The sequence below is a fragment of the Theropithecus gelada genome, chromosome 16 (assembly GCF_003255815.1).
Source record: "Theropithecus gelada isolate Dixy chromosome 16, Tgel_1.0, whole genome shotgun sequence".
NCBI lineage: Eukaryota > Metazoa > Chordata > Mammalia > Primates > Cercopithecidae > Theropithecus > Theropithecus gelada.
The window spans coordinates 10,773,838-10,799,065 of record NC_037684.1 but is presented as its reverse complement, the minus strand read 5'-3'; the positions used below and the strand labels follow the sequence as shown (position 1 = coordinate 10,799,065).

The window sequence follows — 25,228 nt, the reverse complement described above, 5'->3', positions numbered from 1 at the left end:
TTCTGAGAAGATAATGTTTGAAAAATAATTGTGGCAGTCCTTCTGATTAGCAGTAAAATTAGCCAATAATCTCTTAAAAACGAGCTTTTTATAAAGCTTAATAGTATTAACATAAAATTAAAATTAAATGATACTTAAATAGCTTTGTCTCCAGAAGAGTAACAACTACGTATGTGTACATCTGATTCAAATATCATAAATCATTATAGAAGTGTGTGTGTGAGTATATATATATGTGTGTGTGTGTGTGTGTATATATATATATATATCAGAAATCAACCAGCCTTGTTATTTAATTCTGGCCTAGAATACTTTCTAGGTAAAGTACAAAGATAAAGACTTCAATAGGACACTTCTATCAAGGCAGGCCTATTTGATTTTTAAGCTAAGCCACAATTCTAACAGCATTTGCATGGAAAAAAAAATTCCTAAGTATAAATCGTTTTAGAAAGTCAAGGTATGAAACTTCATTACATGGAAAATCAAAATTAATTAATTAATTGATTACTTAAACTATGCTTGAGAATACAGGAGATAAGAGTCCAGAGAGGCAGGAAAGGGCTATATATATATATATATACCTGCAGGTTCTCAATGCAAAATTGATGTCCATACATGTCAATAGCTGATAGGAAGATAGACTCTACTTGGTTATGGCGAAGCTCGTATGATGGCAAATGGGAGGCAATAAGAACCTAGAGTGAGAACAAAATAGGAGGCACACGTTCCTCAGGGAGTGATTATTCTAGGCTCCTATTAGGCAGCTCTGATACAAAAGCAATAAATATAAATCTATAAGTGCAGGCATCACAGATAAAACAGAGACCAAGTAAAACAACTTCTAGGTCCTGTAACATAAAGCCAATGCCACCAAATACTGAATCTCAGTTGACTCTCACCATGATTTGCATTGTGGCCAATTTCCCATGGTGGGTAGGGGGAAGGGAGAGAAAACTGCTTCAATCAAGTTCCATCAGTGTATGTGATTTACCATTGCAAAGCTGCTGGTCCTGGGGACTGCATGACTAGCTGTTAATTGGGAATCAGGTCTGGCAGGGAGCAGCTGTGGGGAAGGTAGATGCAGCAGAGCTAGCCTTTTGCAACTCTGAAGTAGAAAGAAAGACAGGGAAAGCTGCTTTGACAGCCCCAGGTACTCAGCACCAAGGAGAAGGCGTCAGGAAGTAACACCAGTGTGTGTGAGGGGCAGAGAGAGTGAAAGCAGTGTCACAAACAAACAAACAGTGACACGGTAGGATCTGAACACCCTCAGCAGGTCACTGAGAGGTTCAATAGCTTTGAGTAGTTCAGTGACATGGATACAATTGTAGAGAAAGCAGAAGGTCACTGAACAGCTTCAAATGCTGCTTCCTTGTCAATGCCCATGCACTGAAACACAAAGGGAGCGCCAACTCTTGGCTTCCCTGCTGAAACCTTTTGGAATGGAAATGAAGACTTCAGGGTGAAACTAACCGGACTTCTCTGGGGTTGTTCTGATTGCTACCACCTAAGATTCATTTCGTTATCTTTCTGCTTTCCACACTTGATTATTTCCTGTACACTTGGAAGTTTTCATCTGCTTCTAAGCTCCCTTTGGGAAGTAAGAAATATTGAGTCTATTTCCTTCCCTGAGTGTCCTTGCCTCCACCTGACCCTGGTTTACTATCACAGGGCTACTAGGGAGGGAAGGGAATGATACCAGGATTTTTTTTAATGTGGAAAGGGCATCTATTTTAAAGAAATGCAGCATTAATCTTGTCCTTTCTCTTTAAAAAACATACCACATGAAAACATTTGTTCTGAGGAAAATGTGACACATATAGAAAATAACATGTTTTTTGTAAGATGATTAAGCAAAAGTTCATTGTGTCTAGGACTGCCTAATCTATGAAAGCCATCCCTCCTTTAAGAAAACCAACAAATGGCCTTACCTGGCGTGCTCGAAGTGCTACTTTAGCATTGGTAGTCTTACTGAGTTGAGTTAGCTCTGTGAGAATATTCAGCAGCTCATCAGTGAGAGTAGGGTCCCGGCCACACAACTGATCCTAATTGTTAATGTAAAAAAGAACATAGATAGCCAGATTAAAAAGAACAGGTGGATAGGATTTTGAAATAGAGAAAAGGAATGAAAACAAAGAAAACCCAGTTGGATTGATAAGAAAATGCAAACTTCCTATTACTTTTACCCTAAACAATGTGGTAAAGAAGATCCCAGAGGGGCCGGGCGCGGTGGCTCAAGCCTGTAATCCCAGCACTTTGGGAGGCCGAGACGGGCGGATCACGAAGTCAGGAGATCGAGACCATCCTGGCTAACACAGTGAAACCCCGTCTCTACTAAAAATACAAAAAAAACTTAGCCGGGCGAGGTGGCAGGCGCCTGTAGTCCCAGCTACTCGGGAGGCTGAGGCAGGAGAATGGCGTGAACCCGGGAGGTGGAGCTTGCAGTGAGCTGAGATCCGGCCACTGCACTCCAGCCTGGGTGACAGAGCGAGACTCCGTCTCAAAAAAAAAAAAAGAAGATCCCAGAGGAAGTTTGGCTAAGGAGAGGCAGTCCAAATCCCTCGTTCAAAATTCCTAATGTATTTCCTTATAAATCAACACTATACTTTTAACACACAGAAGAAATCATTAGAGACCACTAAAAGGGGCCAAGGGGATTCTGAGGAAGAAATAATAGATTATGTCTCAAAGTTTTAAGAGAAAGTTTTAAATAATAGGGACTAAAGGCCTTCCTGTTTCCCTTCCCACTTTTGGAAAGAAGGTAGATATAAGGAAAAAAGAACCATCCCAGTGGTTTTCATCTCATAAACCAAATTTTCAGCAACCCAGGCAGATGCAAAACAGAAACACAATAATAAATTATTTATTTATAAACACACACTAACTAAAAACACCATCTCATACGCTGGCAATTCTGTACCCCAAATCATTTCTCTTCTTCCTATACCAAGAATCATTCCATGATACTTAAACATGTGAATACTTAGCTGAATTAGAGGAAAAAAACAAGCTCCTACTATAGAATTCATGTTTTATTCAGTATTGGGTCCTTCCTCTTCTAAGAAGTAAAAAATGTTAACAAAAAAATCCCAATCATATTCTGAGAGAAATATTCTTACTGGAGTCCAGTGGAATATCAGTTTATTCCCTAAATTCTTCCATTATCCTTGCAATTTCCATCTAAGTTGAAAAAACTACAAACGCAGTTTTTAGAAATATCTGTCCTTTTTGAATTTTACAGAGCTACTGGTAGTAGTAATTATTAACACCACACCATATAAAATATATCCATTTAGATATCACTCCCTCTACTTGGAGTTTTAAATAATTGCCTTGGCTGGGCAACGTGGCTCACACCTGTAATCCCAGCATTTTGGGAGGTCAAGACAGGAGGACTGCTTGAGCCCAGGAGTTCAAGACCAGCCTGGGCAACATGGTGAGACCCCATCTCTAAAAATAAAAAATAAAAATAAATAAAATAAAAAAACTTTAAAAGACAGAATTGCCTTTGTATTTTAATATTTATTCTCCCCCTACTACCAAGGGGACATGAAAGAAGACCCAAAGGGCCTGCTTGTTGCTGCTTGTTAATCTTCTCCCCACTTTGATTATCAGTGCTTTTCTTGAAGAATTTCTATTTCATACTTAACCTTCCCCATCTCAGGGATACTCTTTATAGACCTTTATCACAGCAAAATAAATAAATGCAGTAAAAATAAAAGACATGCTTTTTCCAAAACCCCTACCTTCCACATCACAAGGTAAATACTTTTGAAATACTGAATGCCATCATGCTGGGAAGGTTTCTCAAAGCTTTTTTTTTTTGTAAAGAAAATGATATAATGAGAATCTGGTTCCCTAATCCACCAAGGAGAGGTCTGCTCTGACTGTCCAGAGTCATAAAACATATGATGGGGTTTATAATTAAGGAAGTGCAAGTACTACTGTTTTCACCCATTTAACCCAGATAATTCACTCATCTGAGTGAGAAAAATAAAAGCTGCTATTAAAGTGAAGATAAACCCAGAGGTTCGATTGAACAGGCAGCACAGATTAGAGGATCTGTTCTACCTATCCTAGGCATAAAAGCAAAGAGGAGAAAGAAAATGCAAGTAACTCTTACCTTTTGCTGAGAACTAATGAGCAAAACAGAATTTCAAACGAATATGTAAAACTACCAGAAACAGGACCATAAAAAGACACAAGGAAAGAACTGATAGATAACAGTGGGTAGGGAAACCAAGATAATTTTTTCCTACCTAAGTCCTTTTCCTAATGTTCTAAATAGAGCAAACATACTCCTTTCCGAGGTACTTACTAAAAGCATTGGAATGACCCACTAAAAGGCCTAAAAACATAAGAAGTGTACTGGGTAATGCCACAACTCAGCTCCTCTGTACAAAGCCAGACTGAAGTCTCAACATTAAAAACAAAAGCCGGCCGGGCACGGTGGCTCACGCCTGTAATCCCAGCACTTTGGGAGGCCGAGGCAGGTGGATCATGAGGTCAGGAGTTCAACACCAGCCTGGCCAAGATGGCAAAACCCTGTCTCTACTAAAAATACAAAAATTAGCTGGGCGTGGTGGCACACACATGTAATCCCTGCTACTCAGGAGGCTGAGGCAGAGAACTGCTTGACCCCGGGAGGCGGAGGTTGCATTGAGCCGAGATCGCACCACTGCACTCCAGCCTGGGTGACAGAGGGAGACTCCGTCTCAAAAAAATAAAAATATAAATAAAAAAATAAATAATAAAAACAAAAGCCAACATGACAAAATAACACTAATCACCTCCGCAACCATATCAGATTTGATATGGATGCATTCCCTTTAAAGGAAATATAGGTTTACCTTTCGAGATTAAACTAAAATTTTAAAAAATGGAGTTACCCTCTTGCATAGTTACAGATCATATTCTAACTTAAAAGACAAAACAAAGCAAAACACACAAAACCACTTTTTTTAAAAACCACTTTTCATTTTATCTTTCCATTATGAGAGAAAGGGAGTAAAAAAGGGCTTTGGGAAAAAGCAACAGTATCTGTAAGAAAAGTGAACTATGGAGATTAGAAAAAATAAATGTGGGCCGGGCGTGGTGGCTCGTGCCTGTAATCCCGGCACTTTGGGAGGCCGGGGTACGTGGATTACCTGAGGTCAGTTTGAGACCAGCCTGACCAACATGGTGAAACCCCGTCTCTACTAAATACAAAAAATTAGCTGGGTGTGGTGGCGCATGCCTATAATCCCGGCTATTTGGGAGGCTGAGGCCGGAGAACTGCCCAGGAAGCGGAGGTTGCAGTGAGCCGATATTGCGTCATTGTACTCCAACCTGGGCAACAAGAGTAAAGTTCCATCTCAAAATTAAAATAAAATAAAATAAAATAAAATAAAATAAAATAAAATAAAATAAAATAAAATAAAATAAAATAAAACTAAAATAAAATAAAATAAAATAAATAAATAAGGCCGGGTGCTTTGGCTCACACCTGTAATCCCCGCACTTTGGGAGGCCAAGGTGTGTGGATCACCTGAGGTCAGGAGTTCAAGACCAGCCTGACCAACATGGAGAAACCCTGTCTCTACTAAAAATACAAAATTAACTGGGCGCAGTGGTGTATGCTTGTTATCCTAGCTACTCGGGAGGCTGAGGCAGGAGAATTGCTTGAACCCAGAAAGCAGAGGTTGTGGTGAGCCAAGATTGCACCATCGCATTCCAGCCTGGGCAACAAGAGCGAAACTCCATTTCAATAAATAAATAAATAAATAAATAAATAAATAAATAAATGTGAAGTAATTATCAAACACAGTATGAGTTAACCACTATTTTCATTAGTCTATTCTGACTTGGAAGTTTTCCATTCAAATATTTTCTCCACTGTCATCATGAATACTTAGGAAAAAACTGGCAACAGAAAATTATGTGTAGAATAACTTTCTCAACCCTGTCTTGTTCTTGACCTAGACACAGCATTCAGGTTCTGAAAGAAAACATCAGGGTTTTTCAGAACCACCCATCCTAAGATGTCAACTAACATCCAACAGGAAGTTGATTACCCTCTGTTCTAGAGACAGGTTTCTTTTGGGCGACTGGACAAACCAACATCACCATCTAATCCTGATGAACATTTTGTAACAATACCTTTAGATGGTGTCTAGGTCAGCAGATGTGTTTAGTCAACATAAAAAGTTTGTTTAAAGAGCCAACCTGCTGATTTTGGGATTACAGGTCACTTGCAAAAATCTGGCTTCCCAATCCACCAACCAAAGGTCTGTTCCAACTGTCCAGAGTCATAAAACGAAGTGAAAATTATTATTCAGCCATACTGGTACAAAACAGTTATTTCTTGCTTTTACTTTTAACCTAGATGGTAGCTAACTATAGAAAATAGTTTGAATTTGCAGAAATACAACAAATATGATAAAATGTTAAACCCATAGCCAAGGCTGGGCACAGTGGCTCATGCCTGTAGCCCCAGCACTTTGGGAGGCCAAGACCGTTTGAGCACAGAAGTTTGACAGCAGCCCAGGCAACATAGTGAGACCACATGTTTAATTTAAAAAAAAAAAGGCATAGCCAAAGTTACACAGCTGACTGACAGAAGAAACCAACATAGTCCAGCTTGATCTTATAAGGCAATTCAAAACGAAAAGAATGTGACCTTATGTGTAATGTCCTCAAGACATTAACTATTATTCAGCTGGGTAGGCACTAAACCTAGTATCAGCAATGAACTAGTAGCTGCTTCTAATCATACCTGCACTTTTTGATATCCCAAAAAATGTCATAGGGTAAGTTTAACAAGAAATTGTTAATATCACCCTTATTGAGTGAATGTGGAATCACTGAGAAAGACTTCTTCTTTATTTACACATTGGACAAAATTATTTGCAGTCAGGTTAAGTGGAAGAAGGAAAGGTGCTGATCAGCATTATAAATTCTCCCCATCTAAACCAAATCAGGGGTTCATATGCATGGCATTACTCATACGGAAGCATGGTTTACAGCATGTTCATGTGGGCTGTATCAAAAATAAGTTATAAGCAGTGAGGGGAAGACTACTTACCATCAAGGTGGCTAGAAGATACGTACATTGCCATCTAGACAGCTGTGAAGATGTTGATATTTTGTATTTGTACCAATTAGCTTAATCTGGCTAAAGATTAAAGAGTTCCTTAAATATCTCTAAGCAAACATAAACAATGTTCTGAGTCCTAAACTTTTTCCTATAAAGTTAAATTTAAGAAATAAGAAGAGCTTTCAAAAAGTAAATGTACTATTGGTCTTCCAGACTTTGTGTTACATTGTGTTACAATGTCCCTTTAAACGGAGGAAACCTGATAGGACTTTAGCCTTTTACCTGATACTTTGCTTTCCAAACAGAGTGAAAGATTACCAGAAATGTGCTTGAGAGTCCTTGAGGCAAGTTACCACTGGGCAAGTTATGCTAACACCTAGAGAGGATGAAGGTACCTCTTTACTAGAGAAGCACATATCCCATGACACTGACGGAGGCCTGATTTTCTTGATACCTCCCTCTCTGTAGGTTCAAAAGCCCCAGAAATCATCATCTAGCTCAGCAAAACATACTATCAACATTCCTACTTCTAGAAAGCAGAGAATCGAATGCTGGGCACATAACCATCAATCAAGAAGCCAAGATATGCAAAGAAAGGGGAACCAGCAGAGAACACAAGTTGGGGGAATCGAAGTGCTACCATGTGCAGGTGACATCTGTAAAAGACACTAAGATCAGAGGAAAGAATAATCCAAACAACCAAAATGGCTCCTACCAGCTACTACCATTAATGCAGATGTGGGAGAGGAGGAGGGAGAGAAGAAGGAACGGAGAGGAAGGAGGAAGGGGGAGCAGCTAAGCATTGTCAAAGAGGAAAAGAGGAAGACATGTCTGGCATTCAGTAACATCAGATCAGAAAAGAGCACCGTCCTGAGCTTTTACCCATGTTTCGTAAGTCACTGCTAGCTGGCCCTGAGCTTGATTTCCACATCTCTAAGATGAAATGAAAACAACTGATATTTGAAAAGAAATTAATGACACGAAAGCTTACAGATCCTCTTACGTTTACTGGGTCTCATTTTGTTTTTGTTTTTAAAGAAAAAGGTAATGACACCAAAATAAAGAATAGGACAAATCTGGCTTCCTGGTTCACATGTTCAACCGTCCTTCTCCTCCTCCTCTTCTCGTTCCCCTCCTCCTCCTCCTCCTCCTCCTCCTGCATCCTATTTACCCAAACTCAAACTCTGAAACAGCTCTTTTCTCTAAAGAGCTCAGCCTGTTGGAAAGAAAGTTTGGGTACTATCCATGCAGGTAAGAAGTAATCAGGATGACAAGGTGGGAGGAAAAAAGAACAGCAGAAAGTCAGAGTCCCATTGGCTTCTGCCTGTCCTGACTGGCAAAAGCAGAAAGCAAAGCCTCAAACCAGTTCTCTGACAGGGCCCAACGCCTCTGCAGCACCCCCCGTGTAATTACACACTTGAGTGACTGGACTCTGAAGAAAATTGAAGGCCTGAGCTCCGAACAGCTGCCATTTTCTCTCTCCATCACACCAGCGTGATTACTTGAGAAATGAACAGCCCCGGCTCAAAGCTACTCCAGAATTCTCAGAGGAAATATGGCTCCGTGTTCCAATAATGAGATTCTTAAGGCAAGCGTTACTTACAATCACTCCGCAAAAGGAGCGAGCTGAGCCCCTATATCTTACAAATTAGAATTTAAGAAACCCAGCGACAGTCTTGGACAATCATTACTCTTCTGCTGCTCTAAGGATTCTAGGCTTTGGTCTATTTTTAGTGCAGAAAACTGTTAAGTTCTTAAAAACATAATCACAATAAAAAGAAAAACTCACCATAATTAGCTTCCTATAAAGGCAAATTCCACCCCATTCTAGGTCCAAACTGACAGATTCTTTTACCCTTCTCCTCATTACCCTTTTCTGCCAGAAAGTCTTGGCTTTATCAAAATAAGATTAAACAATCTTTTCATTAAATTAAAAAAAATCTAAATAGTCCTTCTTCCTTCTTTTGACTGACAAAAAAAATTAGCAAGTTGCCATAGATTATATCATTTCTTAGCTGAAACCTGTCACTTAGGGGAAGCTGAAGTATTACATTGTACTAATGTATATTTTTTCCCACTCAAATGCATCTTCTTGTTTTCTCACTATCTAGTCATTCTGGGGTAGCAAAGGCAATGAACTCTCCCTATAATTACATATTTTTTAAAGTGGCTATTCTAAAAAATGTTATATGCTTTAGAGTTAACCAGCTAGGCAGATAACTGAATGAGCGGCACTCTTGTTAATCAGAGGTATATGGTAGATAGTTTCCCTTCATTCTGAAGTATGAAATAAAAAAATAGCTATGAAGATGTATGTTTTTTTCCTCCATGAAAAAATGATGTAATTAACGTACCAAGAATCCCAATTCCATAAAGGGACAAGAAAGAAAACTCTGGGAGTGAAAAGGCACTATAGTCCCCAAAAAGACAAGCAAGCAGCAGCAAGGCAAATGCTCAGGACCATGGGGTGAGGGACTCTAGGAATAGTCCTACTATACTAATTCCTACAAATAACTCAACCAGAATGAGCTAGGAGTGAAGGACTTGCAAGTCATCTTTAAAAATCCTTCAGCCCACAAAAATTCCACCCACTGGCCAAATGCACATTAGCTCTCATCAAACTTACCAGGCTCACTCCCCATTCCTACTTCCTACTAATTCTTATATTACTAAGTTATGGAGAAAAAAAAATCATACATTTACATTTACTACCAATGCAATAATCCGAGCTTAGATTTTCAATGTAAATAAAAAGGGACCAATGAAGATGCAGAATACATTAAAATTCCTCTGGTCAGGGAGGGGTAGTGCTGGATTTCTATTTTTTTTCTTTTCAGGTTTGACATGAGAGCCATTGCTTGCATCTATGGAACAAGAGTTAAAATTAGAGTATATTGGATAAATAAGATGAAATTTTAAAGCTGCCGTCAAGAGGACCACAGGAATGGTGAAGCATGGGGCATTTCTAAACAGAGTTAGGAGGTGTAAGTCCCTGTGAAGGAGCATATGCATAATAGCCAAAAGAGTCCTTTTCTCACTAAAGCAGTTCCTTCAGACCAAGGACAAAGGTAGATGTGAGAAACTGTTAGTCTACAGCTCAAGTCCCACTCATCCCATAATTATAAAAGGCAGTAGTTTTTTTCTCTGACCACAGCCATCAGAAGGAAAAAATACTTTTTGCATATCATCGACAGTCCTTACGAGTTCTGAAAAATGGTACTCACGATAAGCATTGTGACCAGAAGATTCTTCTTGGTGACTTGAGCGTGAGAGAAGATGTAGTTCAGTACAGTGTTCATGTCACTTTTATTCTCTTCCCGGAGGGCGAATACACATTTGTCATAGTGACCTGCACGCCATGAAAAGAACTGGTTCTCACCCATGTATAAATGTTCACATTTACATGCTATTTGTTTTGTACTGTCTATAATTTATGAGATGAGCAGTAAGAAGAAACATCGTAAGGATTTTCTTGGATGGATTTGTACAGAAACTGGCAATGTGATTTAGTAAAAGAACACCGGACTAGGAGTTAGGCAATTTGGATATAAGATCTGGGTTCAAGGCCTAGCTCCGTTAGCAATTTACTGTGTGCTCCTGGGCAAATCATTTCACTTCTCTGGGCCTCAATTTTATTAAATTTTTTAAAAATTGGGGAGGTGGGTATGCCTCAAAGACTGAAAGATTGGGAATAACTCCAACCCCAGTCTTACTCTAAACTCTGTCATGATTTCTTTAGAAGAGAAATTTCTGCTGTTTAAAAAGAAATGTAAATATCATTAAACTTGATGATCTTTAAGGTCTCCCCCAGAGCCTGAGATTCTGATTCCATGTTGCAGAAAACAGTTTACCCTAACCAGTAGGAACAGTTTTAGCTCAAAAAATAAAACCACATCAAACTTAGCAATATCCATGAGAAGTGTGGCTACTACCCCTGGAATCAATATTTTCTTCTGTTAGTCCTTGAAACAGCTAAGCAATGCCTAGGAACGCCAAATCCAACCCAAGGTATAGATCAAAGAGAACCGTGCATTAAGTCAAAAGGTCTATAGGGAGACTAAAGTTATGCATATCTTCACTTGCCTTCCATAAGGCCACCAGGGGCAGGTTAGTTCTGAGTAGGAAAGCTATGTTTTACAACAGAAGCATAAGCCTCTGGTACACTGTAGTGATATCTGCCATGGGATATAAGTAATATTCAGTTCTTTAGAAAACAGCTTACCTCAGAACTAAATTTCCAAGGAAAGAGGAATTAGTGTTTGAATATGCTCAAGGGTCAGAATTTTATGAAATCACGAAAACAGTAAAGGATTATCACCTCAGTTCAGATTCCACGTTAAGTTACAAACCAGAACAGTGGCATTCAAACTGCATTACCGTGGTTTCCTAGAATACTGAGTACATTGGACCAGTGTAACCAGGCTTTTAACTATTCTAAATATTAGAGGTTGACATAAGCAACTTTTTTCCAAATAAAACTATATTTGAAAAACAATGGACTACAATATTGAGAGAGCTGCCAATTTCATAAAAGACACATTTAGACCAAAAGGGAAGCTGTTTAAAAATTAGCTGTTCTGTATTAATATTTTTCTCTACCAAGACTTAGCTTTGAAGTGACAACACAAATAAACTTTGGCAATAGGACCAGGGGAAATAAAAGGAACACATTCACCCAGGGTGAGGGAAGACATTAACAGAAAGAAAACAATGATTTTTTTTTTTTTTTTTTTTTTTACTTTGAAGATCCTGCACACCAAGACACTCTTTTTAAAAAATGTTTAGTTGGCTGGGTGCAGTGGCTCACCCCTGTAATCCCAGCACTTTGGGCAGCCAAGGCGGGTGGATCACTTGAGGTCAGGCATTTGAGACCAGCCTGGCCAACAGGGTAAAACCCCGTCTCTACTAAAAATACAAAAATTAGCCAGGCGTGATGGTACACACCTATAATCCTAGCTACACAGGAGGCTGAGGCAGGAGAATTGCTGGAACCCAGGAGGCGGAAGTTGCAATGAGCAGAGATTGTGCCCCTGCACTCCAGCTTGGGTGTCAGAATAAGACTCCATCTCAAAGAAAAAAAAGAAGAACACACACACACAAAACAGTTTAATTATGAAATATATATACAGAAGAATATATAGAATATATGTATCAATTGAAATAAACACCCATGGGTTATTTTAAAGCTATTAAATTTTAATAGAACATCTTTAGTATTTTTGAAGACCCCTGTGTACCCCTCCTCAAAAACAACTACTAAGCTGAATTTTATGTTAATTATTCTTTTGCTTTTCTTAACTTTTATCACCAATGTATGTACAGCTTAATTTTCCTGGTTTTTGAACCTAAAAAAAATGGAATGACTGTACCATTTATTTTCCATAACATTGTATTTTTGAGATTCATCCTTTTGTTCAGTGTATGCCTTGGTGCATCCATTTTCACTGCTGCATAGTCAACCATGGTAGGAATATACTAGACTGCAATGATCTACTCTATCTATGTATATTTAGATTGTTTCTTGTCTTTTTTGAGATTATGAACAGTGCTGTCACAAATAGTCCTATATATGTCTCCTAGTAAACACATGTAATAGTTTCTCTAGAGTATATTTTCTAGGAGTAAAATTACTAGGTTAAAGAATACAAATATGTTCAACTTTATTAGGTACTGACCAACTGTTACCCAAAGTGGTATACCAATTTGTACTTCCATGTACAGAAGCAATGAAGATGATGATGTGACTTTTAAATTTTTGCCACTCCCATTGTGGTTTTGGTTCGTATGTCTCTAATTACTAATGGGATTGAGCATCTTTGTGTAAGTTGATGAATTCTTTGTACTTTCTCTTCTGTAAATATCTTTCTATATCTTTTGCCCATTTTTCTATTAGGATGTCTTTAACTTGATGATTCATACCAGTTCTCTAGATACTTCTAATTCTTTTTTAGGTATAGATTTTGTAAATATCTTCTCACACTTTGTAGCTTATATTTTCAGTCTCTCTTTTTTTGGAGACAGGGTCCTGCTCTGTCACTGGGGCTGGACTGCAGTGATGTGATCACGGCTCACTGCAGCCTCGACCTCCTCAGGCTCAGGTGATCCTCCAACCTGAGCCTCCCAAGAAGCTAGGACTACAGGCACACACCACCACACCTGGCTAATTTTTGTGTATTTTTTTAGAGATGGGGTCTTGCTATGTTGTCCAGGCTGATCTCAAACTTCTGGGCTCAAGCAATCTGCCAGCACTGGCCTCCAAAAGTGCTAGGATTACAGACTTTTCAGTCTCCTTATGATGTATTTTGATGAACAGAAGTTCTTGAGTGGAGTTTAAGTAATAAATCTTTTCTTTTGTAGTTTGTACTTGCTACGTCTTATACAACAAAATCTTCCTATCCTGAGATTATAATGATATTCTCCTAACCATTTAATAGCTTCACCTTTTTAGTACATATTTAAGTCTTTATTTTATTGAGAACTGATTTTTGTGCATAAGATAGGGATTCCATTTCTTTCTTTCCTTTTTTTTTTTTTTTTTAATGAATAACCCATTACGCTGGTATCATTTATTGAAAAAAAAAATCTGTCCTTTCCTCATGATCTACAATGCTTCCTCTATCATAAAATAAGTTTTCATATATGGGTGGATCTGTTTCTGGGTCATTATGTTCCACTGATCTATAAATCTATCCCTATACCTATCTCACAATTTCTTAATTAATATGGCTTTATATTAAATCTTCTTTTCTGATTAGGCAAATCTTTTCACCTTGTATTTCTTTGGAAGTATCTTGATTATTGTGAGACTTGTCTTTTATGGAAATTTTATAATTAGCATTACAAATACGCTAACAGAATTTTTATTGAAATGTCAATCTACAGATGAATTTAGGAAGAATCAGCACCTAATAGTGTACATTCCAATTTAAGACCTTGATAATTTATTTAAATCTTCTTTACTATTACAATCTTCTTGATTATAATTTTCTCGAAAAGAGGCTTGCATGTTTTTTGTTAGATTTACTCGTATTTCATCTTTTTGGTGGCTATTTTATCAACTAATTAATTATTTAGAGACAGGGTCTTGCTGCGTTGCCTGGGCTGAGTGCAGTGGTGCAATCATAGCCCACCACACCCTTGAAACCCTGGGCTCAGGCAATCCTCTTATTTCAGTCTCTTGAGTAGGTAGGACTATAGGCATGTGCCACCATGCCTGGCTAATGGTTTTTAATTTCTTGGAGAGATGGAGTCTCACTATGATGCCCAGGTTGGTCTCAAATTCCTGGTCTCAAGCAATCCTCCTGTCCTTGCCTCCCAAAGTGCTAAGATGACAAGCGTGAGCCACTACATCTAGCCTGTTATTTTAAATGTTTTTTTAATAACTTAATAATAAATCTGTGAATCCTTTGAGGCTTTCTAAAAAGACACCCTACATATTTAATAATAGCAGATATATTGCTTTACTATTTTCTAGCTCTTACCTTTAATTCTTTGCCTTGTCTTACTGCACTGGCTAGGACATCCACTATGATGCTGAATAGAAGTAGTGGCAGCAGGCATCCTTGTCTTATTCCTAATCTTAAAGATAATGTTTTCAGCGTTTCACCATAATGCATGATGTATCCTGCAGATTTTTTTGTGGGTCCCTTTTACAAGATTTTAAAAGTTCCATTTCACTCCTAGTTTCCAAGAGTTTGTCATGAATGGATGTTAAATTCTGTCAAATGCTCCCTCTCTACACCCTGTTATCTTGAGATAATGAGCATGTTTTTCCTCCTTTCATCTATTTCATGATAAATTATATTAATTGACTTTCCCCAAACTGATCAACCTTGCATGAGTGGGATAAAGCCAACTTGGTTGTTATGTATTATTTTGTATGTTACTGCATGCGGTTTGCTAATATCTACATGAGGATTTTTGCTAGTCATGAGTGGCACAGGCTGCTTTTAAAGGAAGTGAAAAGGAGCAGATAAAGGAAAATTTCAAATTTTAGATGTTTCAAATTCTATGATGTTTCACTGCCATCTTGTGGCAAGAAGCAATGTCAGCAGTACACAGCTTTAAAATTTTAACCAAGGTTATTTCACACTTAGAGACAATATATCATTTAGTGAAGCTCTTCAGAGAAAGCCAGGGATAAAGTCCACCTAAAAGATATACTAAAAAGTACTGGAAAATCTGAACTTGCTCTTCCTAGATGCCTCCGGTTCAATTCATGGATTAGCTGCCAAGAATCAAGCTCTTCAGATATGGGTTTCTCAATTTCAGCCTGTGATGACTCAACCAACTTACACTATACAAGGTCAAAAAGGTATCAACAGGAATGGTAGTCTCTATTAGAAAAAGTACTTCAGCCCTTTCTCAGAAGCACACTGGATTCCTAATTTCATCAAGCTGTGTTTCGTTGTTCTGTCTTTAGTGCTAGTGGATACAGAGGTTTAGTTTTTAAGAGAGTGGTGATAGGAGACTGTTTATTAATGGAAGTGTTGTTGACAGGAGGGGGCTTAGCTCTTACACAGTCCTATATGGATAGTTTGGGTTAGTTATCAGAATCAAGGCTTTCTGGGCTAGAGAGTCCTCAGGAAGAGGCTTACCATTCTGGAATTGTGTCTCTACTCGCAGGTACTGCCGGAGCAGATCCATCACCACAGCCTTCATGTGGCCTCGGATGCCACTTCGGTACCTAGGCAAATAGAAGGCCTCCACTGAAAACCCTGACAATCCAACACTATTAAGTAATAAACCCAAAGGCCAAATTTACCTCCATGACATTCCACTGAACTGCTTTCCCTCTGAATAAAGAACAGCCTAAAATGAACTACAAAATTAACTTAAATTCTAAGCCTAAAAGAAATCTCACTATAGACAAGACCTTTTTTAATAAAGAAAAGACAACAACACCCTGCATAGCCCCCTCTACCAACACCTTGACTCAGTTCCTACTGCTAAGTAGAAATTATTACCATACTCATGAAATGGCTGAGATATCTGAAAAATTTATAAGTATCTTAAAGTTAAAAGTGTTCTGTGAGGTCGGGCGCCGTAGCTCACATCTGTAATCCCAGACCCCTTTTGGGAGGCCAAGGCAGGAGGATCACTTGAGTCTACGGGCTCCAGACCAGCCTAGGCAACATGGCAAAACCTCTTATCTACAAAAAATACAAAAAAATTAGCCAAGCATGGTAGCGTGTGCCTGTAGTCCCAGCTACTCAAGAGGCTGAGGTGGGAGGATTGCTTGGTCTAGGAGGCAGAGGTTGCAGTGAGCTGAGACTGTGCGACTGTACTACAACCTGGGTGACAGTGTGAGACCCTGTCTCTAATAAATAAATAAATAAATAAAAATGCTCTGTGAATATCCCTTCAGTATTAATAGCAACAACCACAATTACTTTTGCACCAACCTAATACAATAGGTTCCATAAGAATAAAAAATGTCGTACTGGGCCCTCTGACAGAAGAAGAATTAGGAGCTTCATCAAAATGGCAAGGAAAAAGAAAACAACAAAATTTCTGTGCCTTATTAATTGACAAACTGGATGCAGTGGCTCATGCCTGTAATCCCAACAGTTTGGGAGGCTGAGGCAGGTGGATCATTTGAGCCCAAGAGCTTGAGATGAGCCTGGGTAACGTGCAAAACCCCACCTCTTCCAAAAATATAAAAATTAGCTGGTCGTGGTGGTGCACAGCTGTAGTCCCAGCTATTCCAAGGGGTTGAAACAGGAGGATCACCTGAGCTTCGGGAGGTTGAGGCTGCAGTGAGCCATTATTGAGCCACTGCACTCCAGCCGGGGCAACAGAGTGAGACCCTGTCACAAATAATAATAATAATAATAAATAATTGACAGAAAAAAATGTAGAATATTAAGAAGTCAGAAATATTGAGCATAAGAGTTAGCTCACAATTCTAAGATATTTAGAAGATACAAGGTACTTTCTAAGATATAAGGTGCTTTTTAATTTCTTGAAGTCAATCTGAGGTAAATCTCTTTGTGACCACTTAAAAGAAAGGAAGACATGAGCATGGACAGGTCTGGGAATCTGGAGTTACAAGTTACTACCTCTGTACCAGCTGAACAATGCTCTGAGTATTCATAAAGAAGACCTCCCGTTCAGATTTCCGGTTCAATGTAGCTGCATGGCTATCTAGGATGTTGGCAATCTAAGGTATAAAAAAGGGAAAAAAATGAGGCCCAACCCAACAAAATGCCCCAAAGCATCAGCCTCTATAGCATGACCAGTAGGAATCTTCTTGCTATAACATGCCAATTCCTATCTCTCACATGTTGGCAGTAGCTGGAAGTTACTGGGCAGAGTTTATATAGAGGATCATGCTAAATAAGCAAGCAGATGTCATCCCTTGTCAACCTTTCCCAGATGAATTAATGACTACATTACAAAAACTATCATCTTACCAAGATCTGTTCAAGGTCAAGATCCAAACTTCACTCCCCACTTATCTACTTATGCTCCCTACACGTACTTCTGCTTTATGGGTAAAGAGTAAAGATGTTGCCAAGGTAGTAAGAATGTCTCTAAAAATAAAACTACAAATAGGCCATGCATGGTGGCTCACACCTGTAACCTCAGCACTTTGGGAGGCCAAGGAGGGAGGAAAGGTTGAGCCCAGGAGTTCAATACCAACCTGGGCAACGTAACAAGACCCCCATCTCTATAAAATTTTTTAAAATATTAGCTGGGCATAGTGGTGCACATCTGTAGTCCCAGCTACTTGGGAGGCTGAGGTAGGATGAGCCATTGGGCCTACTGGGGTCAAGGCTACAGCGAGCCATATGATTGCACCACTGCACTCCAGTCTGGGTGACAGGGTGAGACCCTGTCTCAAAAATAAATAAATAAACAGCTGGGCACAGTGGCTTACACCTGTAATCCCAGCACTTTGGGAGGCCAAGGTGGGCGGATCACGAGGTCAGATCGAGACCATCCTGGCCAACGTGGTGAAACCCCATGGCAATTAAAAATGCAAAAATTAGCTGGCATGGCAGCGCGTGCCTGTAATCCTAGCTACTCAGGAGGCTGAGGCAGGAGAATTGCTTGAACCCAGGAGGCAGAGGTTGCAGTGAGCTGAGATCACGCCACTGCACTCCAGCCTGGAAACAGAGCTAGACTCCGTCTCTAAATCAATCAATCAATCAATCAACTAATATCACTCTACTTTCAATTCATGAAGATACCTCTAATTAGGGAATTAGGGAATAGCCCCAGGAAAAAAGCTATATGGTATACATGATCCAAGTGTGCTTTTCTCATAACTACAGATACTTTATACTTCACATACAGTACTTTCACTGTTGGCTTTGTACCCTGAGGCAGTTTTTTTTTTTTTTTTTGAGACGGAGTCTTGCTCTGTCCCCCAGGCTGGAGTGCAGTGGCGCAACCCTGAGGCAGTTTTGTGAGGAATACAATGCTTAAAAGTATACAACTACAACATCCAAAAAATAAGGAGGATCCAAATAGGAAGGAATCCTACAATATGAACTCTGGCATTGGTAGCCAGAAAAAAATGAAGATAGTGTTATCCTATAAATACCTGCTGACTGGGAAACTGACAGAGGACTGATGTGATGTTGCTAGCATACTGAGCCATTTCCTTCTTGATAGACTTCTCCACATTGGGGGGAATGCGGCCAGACACGCTAGTCATGATATCTTGCAATTCTAGGAGAGGCAGGGAGGGATCTCTGAGGGTTTTCATCAATCGCTCTACCCAGTCTTTTACCTAAAAAGAAAGCATTGGTAAAATAGGACCCAAAGTTAACACAATCCCCCAAATAAAAAGATACATAGTTGTCATTCCGTATACGTGGGAAATTGGTTCCAGAACCAACACTCATATGAAAATGTGCACATACTTGAGCCCTACAGAACCCATGCATAGAAAAAGTTGTGGGCTCCATATTCCATCAATACTATAATTTTGATCCATGTTTGGCTGAAAAAATCCACATATAAGTGGACCCACACAGTTCAAACCTGTGTTGCTCAAGAGTAAACTATATCTGAATTCACTATCATATACTACTTCTTTTCAATATAAAATTTATATAATTTTCAATAGATATGGGGTCTCGCTATGTTGGTCAGGCTGGTCTCAAACTCCTGGCCTCAAGTGATCTTTCCAACTCAGCCTCCCAAAGTGGTGGGATTACAGATGTGAGCCAACTATCATAGAGTACTTTGAAATTGCAATGTAAGCATCTAACATTGCCCCTATTCTCCAGTTTAAAAAGGTGTAATCACGGCTGGGCACAGTGGCTCACGCCTATAATCCCAGCACTTTGGGAGGCTGAGGCGGGCAGATCACAAAGTCAGGAGGTCACGACCAGTGTGGCCAACATGGTGAAACCTTGCCTCTATTAAAAAGAAAAAAGAAAAAAATTAGCCGGGCCTGGTGGCGTGTGCCTGTAATCCCCACTACTCAGGAGGTTGAGGCAGGAGAATTGCTTGAACCCAGGAGGTGGAGGTTGCAGTGAGCTGAGTTTGCGCCATTGCACTCCAGCCTGGGCAACAGAGCAAGACTTAGTCTGGAGGGAAAAAAAAAAAAAGGAGTAATCACATTAAATGTGAAGTCCATGACAGGATGGATTTAAAGACCTCAAGTCCCACAACTGAAGGTGAAAGAGTTCCAGGCCAAACAGCTTTCTTTTCCTCCCTCTTAAACAATCATTATGAGACTTGCAACTATTTTGGAGAATAGGTATCCCATTTGTACACCCCTTCCCCAGGAGACGTGATTCATACCTTGCTGCTAAAGAAAGGATCTGGAAGGCAGTATCCATTCATTACGTTGACCAGATTATCCAGGACATAATGGAACACTCGATGCAGTTTCTCGCCTCTGAGTGCCGTGCTCTGGATCCGTGGCAGACTACCTGTGTGAAGCTCAGCCTATCAACCCCAACAAGAGATCAAGTCATCTACTACTTTTGATCTAAGGTACAAACACACCACTACAACTTAAGAGTTATCATTCAAAATGGAGACATCATTTTACCATACCCAGCTACCAGAAGGGAAGTCAATGGAGGAAACATCATAAGGAAATTACGGAATCTTAGTATTACAGTAACTCTTGCAAACTCTTAGTTCCATAATACTACAGGTACAAATACAAGGCATAAGATTAATAGGCAAAAAAGCTAAAGAAAACACTGGCAAACCAAGCACTGAAATCACTTGCCTCTCTCCAAACCACCAAGTTCTTTAGCTCTTAGAGAGCAAAATTTGGAGCATCTTCCTAACCCACCTGCTGAACCTTGCTGGGGTTGTCCAGTTGCATTCTGGCTAGTACACAGCCAGGGTCAAGAGCTGCTCCAGGTCGCTTGACGTAATGGATACAGCCAGACTCCACAGCTGTTAAGGTCATTACCATCTTCATCACCTATAGTGAAAAATAAATTAGACTCAGATTTATCTCTCTTTACACAGGTGAATGCTAAGAAGAGGTAAATTTTTCCCTTAGCATCTAAGTGGACCACACCTAATTTGACCCAGAAAAAATGGGAATTTACCACCATCTTCTAGGGACTATCAAGGCAGGCAATTAGAAAATCTCTCAGTACCTCACTTTAGAAATAACAGTTATTGACATTTCTCATTTCTAACTTTTAAAACCATTTTGGCATAATTTGTGATTATACTTGTTTTGTACTTAGAAAGTGAGGAACAATTTAATCTCTTCATACCAGTGAATCCAATCTAAGACATCCAGGCCAAAACCTAAGGATCATTCTTCACTCCTCTTTCTCCCTTACCTACCAATTACCAATCCAGCCAGGCATATCTTCTAAACCTTTCTCAAAAATCTTCCTCTCTTGCCATCTCTTCAGTTTACGCCTTCTTCATTTCTGGCCCAAAGTACTTCAAAGACGCCTTAAGAGATCTCCCTACTTGCTATATACCTCCCACAAGGTCACGAAAAGCAATCATTCTAGATCCCAAATATCATCATACTACTTTTCCACTTAAATCCTTCAGAGATTACCCGCTGCCTCCAGGATAATGTAAACTTACCAGTATAGCTTATAAGATCCTTCATAACCTCACATTCAAGATCTCACATTACTTCTTTAGCATCTTTGCTTGTCCCTCCCCATTAATCCTTAGTCTATTCTCAAGCCACACCGACACATACCTGCAGTTCCCTAAATACACTGTGCTGTCTTGCTTCTGCCTTTGTACATGCTATTCCTTCAACTTTAAGCACTCTTCCCTGCCCTTCTTCACCTGCTCTATTACTATCTGTCTTTCAAAACGAAGATCAAATGTCTCTTCTTTCAGAATATCTTCCCATACAAGCTTAGCTTGATTTGGGTTAGGTGACCCTCTGCACTCTATGCTTAGCTCTCTTAAAATTAATCACATGACATTACTTGCCTGTTTTGTGCCCCACTTCCACATATTTCCTCTGGACAGCCAGCAGTTAGGACACCTAACACTCAATAAGTGCTATTGCCTAGTATCTATTTTTAGAGCTAGAGATTCCTCATTTGCCAAAGTGTTTTTATGTGTTTTAAAAATCTTAAGGTTCGTACTTCTAATGAAGCCAACTGATGTTTTTCATTCTTATTTCCAATCTGTTACCTTTTTTTTTTTTTAATTTTTTAGAAATAAGGACTTGATTTGTGGCCCAGGCCACAAATTGTACCACTCCAGTATGTACCACTCCAGTACAGTAGTACAATCACCATTCACTGCTGCCTTGAATTCCTGGGCTCAAGGGATCCTCCCACCTTAGCTGCCAGAGTGGCTGGGACTACAGGTATGTGCCACTGTATGCCGCTAATTTTTTAGGTTTTCATAGAGACAGGGTCTCATCATCTTGCCCAGGCTAATCTCTAACTCCTGGCCTCAAGCGATCTTCCTGCCTCAGCCTCCCAAAGGGGTGGGATTACAGGCACAAGCCACTGCACACAGCCTCCTTTCTGTAACTTTTCGGTCCTAGTCCATCCCAGCCAACCCTTTTCCTACCTTCCCCTCCCATGATCCCACAGTCTTTTCACCACACTGACCTCAATCTCAGCATAGCACTGGCCAGCAAACACATGACCTCCATCTTCTACAATGTACTGGATTAACTTCCCAGCAGAAGGTGAGCGCATCACTGATGGGTCATTTTCCTTCTCAAACACACAGGTTTTATTGCCAATTGTGATGCGATATCTAGGAGACAAGTGGAAGTATGTAAGCTAAGAAAGCACCTCAGGATGTAAAGGAGAATGGTAGAGAATGTCAACCTTCAAATAAAAAAATCCTGAAAACTTTATTACACACACACTCGCACATGACATTCACTGCACCTTTGTTTACAATGTCAATTAACAAAAATTTCCTAGATTAAATAAAGTATAGTATAATCACATAATGGAACACTACATGGCTATTAAAAATAACAGGTACCACAGTTTAAAAAAACACAAAGATATTGATGATGTAATAGCTAACATTTCTTGAAGACTAGCTATGTTGTGACAATGTTCTACACATTTTCAGCATATTAATTTATTTCATTCTCATAATACCACAACTGGTGTTGAACATTTGTGAATTTTTTTTTTTTTTTTTTTTTTGAGATGGAGTTTTGCTCTTGTTGCCCAAGCTGGAGTACAATGACGCAATCTCGGCCTGCGGAAACCTCCGCCTCCCAGGTTCATTCGATTCTCCTGCCTCAGCCTCCCGAGTAGCTGGGACTACAGGCATATGCCACCATGTCTGGCTAATTTTGTATTTTTAGTAGAGACAGAGTTTCACCATGTTGGCCAGGCTGGTCTTGAACTCCCAAACTCAGGTGATCCACCCGCCTCGGCCTCCCAAAGTGCTGGGATTACAGGCGTGAGCCACCACGCCTGGCCACATTTGTGAATGTATTTAAAGAAAAACAGTATGTACATGAATGTAACTTGTACATGCATATAAAATTTTTACTCAAATATATAAGAAACTTTTAACAATGGTTACTTATAAAAAGGGGAACTTATTTTTCATTGTCCACATACACTGGAAAGGTAGGGAGACATGTTTTTAATTACAAACACTTTTATATTCTTGATATTTTTGTTAAGTACATGTACTATTTTTTTTTTAAACTACAAACGAGTACCAAAAAAAGCCTGGGAAAAATCCCAAAAACTAGTAACTTATAAGAGAAAAGGCTAATAGGATGACCGGCAAATGGACCTCAAACAGTCATTTACCTATCCACTTCCTCCTTCATGTACGTAGTATAACTGCTGCCATCATAGGATAAGAGCAGTCCACCGTCACTCAGCCGATGTACATCTACTTCTACACATGAGCCATTCATGATCACCACATAGGAGTTGGGGGACTGTCGAGTCACCTGTAGGGAATGAGAATGAGGATCAGTGTGTCCCTTCCAGGTACAACTCCAAACAAAATTTGAATGCTTCAAAACTACAGGTAAGAAAGATCTGTCAGGAGGACAAAAACTCATGGCACTGATGCTATTTGCATCAGTGTCTGTGGACATGACTCAGTCCTGCTGTAAGCAAAGACAGCAACCTTAGTTGTTTTTCCCAGCTGTGGTTGTTCCCTGTCTCTCCTTTATCTCTTGGCAACAACAAATGCTGCTTCAGGACACTGACACAAATAATGACTGTAATTTCACTAACACCCCCATTCCTGCATTACATCAAATTTTTTCTCTTGCCTCTCAGCCTAAAGAAAGATAGCTTAAAAAGTAAGATGCAAACTCCAATGGGGTTCTGCATACCTTAAGTACATACTTGACTCCCTCATAGATAAGTTCAACATCTACTGTATTCAGCAGTGTATGAGCAGGAAGGACTTGACCCCTGAAAGAACAGCAGCAAGAGAGACACTTACTACAGAGTTCCAACAGTTAATAAGAGAATCTAAAAGATTATTGATTATAGCATTTCCTAGGACAACAAAAAACTAGAAACAACCTAAATACCTCAATAATCATTTGTAAGGAATTGATCACATCAATTATGAAAGAATCTTATAATGGATTTTTTTAAAATTAGGGTAAAAAATTTTTTTAAAATTAGGGTAAACCATTACAAAATGCACATTTCTATAGTGTTGGGGATATTAACACTGTTCTGCAACCAACCTGCAGGACTTTTTCATCTGGCAAAAGTGAAACTCTACACCCATTAACAACTCCCAATTTCCCCCTCCCCCTAGTCCCTGGTAACCATCATTCTACTTTCTGGTTCTATGAGTCTGACTACTCTTGATACCGCATATAAGTAAAACCATATAGTATTTGTCTTTTTGTGGCAGGCTTAATTCACTTACCCTAATGTCCTGAAGATCCACCTATGTTTCAGCATGTGTCAGAATTTCCTTCCTCTTTAAGGCTGAATAATATTCTATTGTATGTATATCCCACATTTTGTTTATCCAGTCATCCATCAACCAACATCTGAGTTGTTTCCATCTTTTAGTTACTGTAAATAATCCTCCTATGAATGTGGCTGTGCAAGTATCTTTCAGACCCTGCTTTCAATTCTTTCAGAATACCCAGAAGTGGTATTACCAGATCATATGGTAATTCTATGTTTAATTTTTTCAGTAATTGCAATACCATTTTTCAATAGTGGCTGCATCATTTTACATTCCCATCAAGAGCGCACAAGTGTCCCAATTTCTCTATGTACTTGCCAATACTTGCTGTTTTCTGTTTTTTGACAGTGGGCATCCTAATGGGTGTGAGGTGATATCTCATCATGGTTTTGACTTTATTTACTTAATGATTAGTGATGCTGCGCATGTCTTCACATGTGGAACAAAACATACAGATATTAAGAAGATGTGAACTAAAAAACACTTTAAAAAAATATACTGTTGGCCGGGCGCGGTGGCTCAAGCCTGTAATCCCAGCACTTTGGGAGGCCGAGACGGGTGGATCACGAGGTCAGGAGATCGAGACCATCCTGGCTAACACGGTGAAACCCCGTCTCTACTAAGAAATACAAAAAAATAGCCGGGCGAGGTGGCGGGCGCCTGTAGCCCCAGCTACTCGGGAGGCTGAGGCCGGAGAATGGCGTGAACCCGGGAGGCGGAGCTTGCAGTGAGCTGAGAGGAGGCCACTGCACTCCAGCCTGGGCGACAGAGCGAGACTCCGTCTCAAAAAAAAAAAAAAAA

At 39.6% G+C, this 25,228-nt stretch overlaps 1 protein-coding gene across 4 annotated transcripts in view; it reads right to left on the bottom strand.

Annotated features, from left to right (window-relative positions):
* ACACA (acetyl-CoA carboxylase alpha) overlaps positions 1-25,228 on the bottom strand; it is a 326,928-nt gene that overhangs the window by 139,205 nt on the left and 162,495 nt on the right. For all 4 annotated transcript variants that reach the window (XM_025361321.1, XM_025361319.1, XM_025361320.1 and 1 more), the window contains 11 exons: positions 23,826-23,907; positions 23,287-23,432; positions 22,105-22,255; positions 20,340-20,474; positions 19,835-19,981; positions 18,624-18,812; positions 17,134-17,234; positions 15,670-15,758; positions 10,297-10,421; positions 1,929-2,042; positions 582-695 (listed from right to left, as the gene is read on the bottom strand). In XM_025361321.1, the coding sequence (XP_025217106.1) occupies positions 582-695; positions 1,929-2,042; positions 10,297-10,421; positions 15,670-15,758; positions 17,134-17,234; positions 18,624-18,812; positions 19,835-19,981; positions 20,340-20,474; positions 22,105-22,255; positions 23,287-23,432; positions 23,826-23,907 (1,393 nt within the window). The remainder of the gene's footprint in view (positions 1-581; positions 696-1,928; positions 2,043-10,296; positions 10,422-15,669; positions 15,759-17,133; positions 17,235-18,623; positions 18,813-19,834; positions 19,982-20,339; positions 20,475-22,104; positions 22,256-23,286; positions 23,433-23,825; positions 23,908-25,228) is intronic.